This window comes from Siphateles boraxobius, unplaced genomic scaffold (assembly GCF_051911475.1).
Source record: "Siphateles boraxobius isolate OS27281-9 unplaced genomic scaffold, OSU_SipBor_1 19, whole genome shotgun sequence".
NCBI classification, from domain to species: Eukaryota; Metazoa; Chordata; class Actinopteri; order Cypriniformes; family Leuciscidae; genus Siphateles; species Siphateles boraxobius.
The window spans coordinates 27,503,379-27,509,137 of record NW_027508799.1 but is presented as its reverse complement, the minus strand read 5'-3'; the positions used below and the strand labels follow the sequence as shown (position 1 = coordinate 27,509,137).

The window sequence follows — 5,759 nt, the reverse complement described above, 5'->3', positions numbered from 1 at the left end:
CAATGGTGCCACCAGAATAAAAATTATTTTAGACGAATATGCTTAACATTCTGGTAACATAAGACGTTTGGCATTAAAACAACATTATATAGTAGTTTAATGTAGTACTTACACAAAAACTCTGCAAACATCTTTTTTTTTCCTCACACAATTTTTATTTTGGGTGAACTATCCACGATACATATATTGTCACAATCGTATTGTTGCATGAATTTTGTATTACGATATATTGTGGCACGATATATTGATGCACAACAAAATTGAACTAAGGCTTAATCCTGGATTAGTCTAAACCTTGTCATAGTTACCTTTGATGATAAAATTCGCAGATGACTGTTTCACTTTCCGACGCTCTGCGTGATTGTCAGGCATTTCTCCTTTTAAGAGAAATTCTTGAACTTTCACATAAAATGCAAAAGAATCCATGTTTTTTTCGCACATGCAGCACAGTACAGTACAAATTGTGACAGTAAACGGATCGAGTAGTGACAGTGACGATGTCGTAAAAACATTGATGATGACAGGAAGTGGCAGAAAAACTTCCTTCTCACACATGCGCAGTACAGATCGTGTTTCCGGTACGGATCGAGTAGCGACACCCCTCAACAGAAAAAGCAAACGCTCTGGCGGTTCGACCTACTTCCGGGGTTAAACATGTGACTATTAATAAACAACTTTTCTCTTGTTCATAAATTTAACAAGAGCAAGGTAAAAAACAGCTTTAAGTCACACTATTACTCAGAATTACTATAAACAAGACACATTATAAATTGCATTACAAAATGACTTTATCGTCTTACAAGGTTGCGCATTAACAACTTCCGGTGTAGTCATGGAAACGCGTCTACACTGAACTCAGCGTCAGCTACATGTGCTGACGCGCAAATACACTATTAAAGGGTTAGTTCACCCAAAAATGAAAATTAAGTCATTAATTACTCACCCCCATGCTGTACCAACCCCGTAAGACCTTCGTTCATCTTCGAAACACAAATGAAGATATTTTTGATTAAATCTGAGAGGTGGATCACTGCTACATAGGCTGCCAGAGGGAATGAAACTTGACGGCCCAGAAAGTCATTAAAGAACATGTTTAAATATTCCATGTGCCTACAGTGGCTCAACTATAAGTTTATCAAGCGACGAGAATACTTTTTTTCTGAAAAAAAAAACATAAATAACGACTTTATTCGACTACTCCTTTTCTTCCTTGTGGGCCTGAGACGAGAGTTCAAGAGATTTCCACGACGCATGCGCGAGAACTGAACAAGAAGTATTAGAAGAAGAACGTCCTCTTCTCAGTTCTCGCGCATGCGTCGTGGAAATCTCTTGAACTCTCGTCTCAGGCCCACAAGGAAGAAAAGGAATAGTCGAATAAAGTCGTTATTTATGGGGTTTTTTTCGGGAAAAAAGTAGTCTCGTCGCTTGATAAACTTATAGTTGAGCCACTGTAGGCACATGGAATATTTAAACATGTTCTTTAATGACTTTCTGGGCCGTCAAGTTTCATTCCCTCTGGCAGCCTATGTAGCAGTGATCCACCTCTCAGATTTAATCAAAAATATCTTCATTTGTGTTCCGAAGATGAACGAAGGTCTTACGGGGTTGGTACAGCATGGGGGTGAGTAATTAATGACTTAATTTTCATTTTTGGGTGAACTAACCCTTTAACACCAGACAGAAGGAGATTCACGTCACCAGATGGAAAGAAGCGTAAATGGATGGAGAAGCATAGGTTACTGTAAAGCTACGCCTTAGTTGGTGCTTATCTTGGCGAAAGCCGAGTTCAAATCAGCATGAAGTTTTAACATCTACTCTCGTGTAATGGAAATCAGATCTGCATCATTTGGCATGATGTTTTTACGATGGCAGATTGTAGTTGTATTATTTTTCGGATATCAGACATGATGTTTTAATAATAATTTTAGTAATCATAGTTTTATATATAGGCCTATATATAAAAATATTATTTTTCCAATTCTATTCTTCTTTTTATTCCAAATAGTAAATATGAATTTACACAAATTATTTTGTGTAAAAATTTTTTTTTAACAGACATAGTTTTCAGAAGAATATAGGTTTTCTAGTTTACCAAAGTGCTGCCCTTTTACTATTATAAAAAATTAAAATCACAATAACAACCCCAACAACAAGCTATGAATGCAATAGCCTACATCAATTTGGTTTCTTCATAATTCTATCTTTGTGGGGGCATTTGGCCCTCAAAACGTGGGTTAAACAAGAACACACACACATATCCTATATAAAAATCACACACGCAAGTGAAGTGTCACGTTCATTGAGACGAGTGCAAGTTGCAAAGTCATATTAAAGAACCGATCGCAACCGCTGGCACACTGCACTGAGCTGTGCTGAGTAGTGTTAAACCCGTGTTAGAGTAAAAAACAATTTATAACTTCACTGCTACACGTGAACGTCTGACAATACACTTCACTGCCACACGTGATTTACGTGACGTCTGTGTCACGTCTGCGCCTTAAATTTAATGGAATAAATAGCAGAATAAAAAAAAATCAAGACGTTGAGTGAGATGTTCATTGAGACGAGTGCGTGCTACAAAGTTACATTTTTTAGCCTATTCCATAGGGAAGTCAAGTCTTAGAATGGTCACTTTCCGCTCGCCATACCATGCCCACTGTTTTAAACGGAGTCAGACCAGACCAATTCAGCACGGATCATTTGTGGTATTTAATCCAATGCTCCTAAGGAGTTATTATCAACATTAAAACAAGGAAAATAATCCAGTTCGCTAACGTTAAAGATGGACAGTAAAAGCTTAATTTTGCGCTGCAAGCACACATTAAATGACTGCTATCGCCAGCTAACAGGATGCTGGACCCAATGTGCTTCAGTCAACTTTAGTGAGGTATGGATTGCTTTCAAATGTATAAATCAAATATAGCGTAAAATATCTTCCGCTGCTTGTATCAATGCATTGCCCATACCACGAGATTGTTGTGATTTAATGGTGTACAGGTCATCACAGGTCTTCATCTAAACTAAAATGTAACACTTTTTGGTGCCATATACCTATAGTTAGCCTATAACAGTGATTAAAGTTAGTGTGTGGCTGGGTGTAATGAACATATTATTATTTTATTGTGTAGGACCAGGCCTATCCCCATTTGTATATGCACTTTTTAATCAAGCTCAGTTATGTTATTTATCGCACCTGAGTACAAGTATGAAGTTGTTGAGAGAAATAAAATAAATAAAAAAATCGAGGTAAGTCGCTCTGGTGTGTCAGTTGCATTTTAAATACCAGTAAAAACTAGTTACAAACATTATCAACATGTATTTTAGGGTATTTCCTCAACAAATCATTTTACATTTACTGGTATTTAATGCAAAACAAGAATGAAAACTATAAGTGTAAAGCAAACATAAATTAGTGCCATTTATTTGCCCACAAGAACGTTTTAAAATACTTGTTTCAGGCTGGAAACAATGCAGATAATAAATGTGTCTGAACAAATAACGTGGCATTTTAAATGTTTATTAATAAACTATTTTTTTCTAAATCAGGCAGCTAACATATCTCCATCCAACCCAACCACGTAAGTTGCTCTCCCCCTACATGTGCAATTTACTATTTAACTTTGCACAAGGTGGTGAGTGGACAGGTCAGTTCAAGTGGGTTTAACAGATGACTTTGCAATGAGGGATTTTCAGAAAATGCAAATTGGTTTCCCTTTTACTGGAGTTTACCTTATTTGATCAGAAGGATGGATTCCTACAATCGTTTTTGTTGTGATTTAAATGGTCTGTGCATTATTATTGTGCATACATAGTATTACTCCTTAAAGGCGTTTCAGTGCATTGGGTTTGAATATTTGTGAGAGAGTTAATGAAAAGCTACTATGCTATATCAGATGGATTTCTTAAAGCAGGAAACATCACATGAAAGGGCTTGGGAAGTCACACTCCCTGTATTTAAACCCTGCCACACATAGTGCAGCAGATTATGTCAAACACCATCAGTTCACTTTATTCAAAGTTTCTAGTCTTTCACCCTTGGACTCTAGTTGCCCATAAACAACCTGGACGCTTAAATAATTCTGATAAAAAATGTAATTGTATTAGTTACAAGTAAACCAAAATGGCAATTAACACTGGACTTTTCTTAGCCATTTTAGTTACTTTCAACCAGCTGGTCCCAAGTAAATTTTTAGTGAATGTTACTTTGTTGTCTTTCTTTAGAATACATACAACTTGGTTCTATATTTTGCTTTATAATTCAATGACAATCATAAGCATGTGGCTAAAGTGTTCAAAACACCTGTATATTCCACACAGAAATATTACTCAACAGTGCCATCTAGTGGCCATTATCCCTCACTGTTTGTTGTCTGTTTTGATTTTTAATAAAGGAACATGACTTCAGCAGTATTTTTATCCCTTTATTTTGTTGTGTATATTTTTATTTAGCTTTATGTGTGTAGTGCACATTTATATATAACTTCAATTGTGTTGTGCTGTACAGGCATTGACTATAGTGTGCGGACTCTGAATTTGGGGGACTGTCACGTTGCTCTTCAGCTATGGGACACTGCAGGCCAAGAAAGGTGAGGCCATGATACAAACATACAGGATAGAGTTTTGCATTTATATCTTCTTATTTAAGACATTTACATTCAGTTTCAGTTTGTATTCTTCGTTTTTTTCCCCAGATTGTGCTGTTATCCTTTGAAGCATCTCTAAAAAGCTTGTCGCAACCAAAACATGAACTCAGTTGTCACTGATGATAAACATCCAGCATGAAAAAATGCACTGTCACTGTGCCCTGCAGGTATCGCAGCATTACCAAGCAGTTTTTCCGCAAGGCAGATGGCGTGGTGGTCATCTACGACATAACAATGGAGGACAGTTTCAGATCAGTCCGGCCCTGGCTGACCAGCATACAGGAGGCCGTAGGCGACCCTATCCCGGTCATGCTTCTGGGAAACAAATCGGACCAGGAGAATGAACGAGAAGTGCAGACAAAGGAGGCTGATATGCTTGCAGAGGTGTGCTCTTGTGCTTTCTTTCACACACACAGTATATCTTACCATATTTACATCATACGCTTTGCTTTCACAAGTCTACATCACTATATCCAACACATTATGCACAGATTTCTGTTATATTTGGTAGGAAACAAACCTGATGTTCTACGAGTGCAGTGCTTATACTGGAGCTAATGTGTTGGAGGCCATGATACATCTGGCCAGGTAAGAACTGAAAAACACATGAATGCAACGGTACCAAATGTACTATGTTTAGCTGTGATCTTTGTAACACCTCACACAGGTCTGCAACCCACAAGTAAGAGACATTTATAAAACTGAGAGACAGCTATAGCGGTCTGCAAACATTATCAGATGTCGAACGGAAAGCTTGTGGATTTTTTTTTATCTTCAAAATGCGATTCTCTCATCTCTACATCAGTCGTTTTTTTGTTGCAGACCTCGTGAACCTAATGCAGTTTATTTACTTTGAAAGTCCCACTAAGTGTGCATGTTGAGATCACATGACCAGCCTAATACTACTAAATACTACACAGTAACCCCACTATAATCAGACACTTTCAGCTGTCGAACAAATTAAAAATGGTTACATTTAAATTAATGTATTAGTTACATCTACTTAAGTGTTCATTAAAATACTTATATAATAATGATAATAAATATCAAAGTTGCATTTACAGAATCCAGTAAAATATAAATTATTTTCTCAAAATGTTTTTGGTTGTACTCCCA

At 36.9% G+C, this 5,759-nt stretch overlaps 1 protein-coding gene across 1 annotated transcript; it reads left to right on the top strand.

Moving 5' to 3' along the window:
• Positions 1–497: 497 nt before the first annotated feature.
• LOC143741434 (EF-hand calcium-binding domain-containing protein 4B-like) lies at positions 498–5,258 on the top strand. Its single transcript, XM_077233783.1, has 4 exons — positions 498–502; positions 4,464–4,586; positions 4,811–5,027; positions 5,155–5,258. The coding sequence occupies exons 1-4, from the start codon at positions 498–500 to the stop codon at positions 5,233–5,235; spliced, it is 426 nt and encodes a 141-aa protein (XP_077089898.1). The 3' UTR covers positions 5,236–5,258.
• Positions 5,259–5,759: the final 501 nt, after the last annotated feature.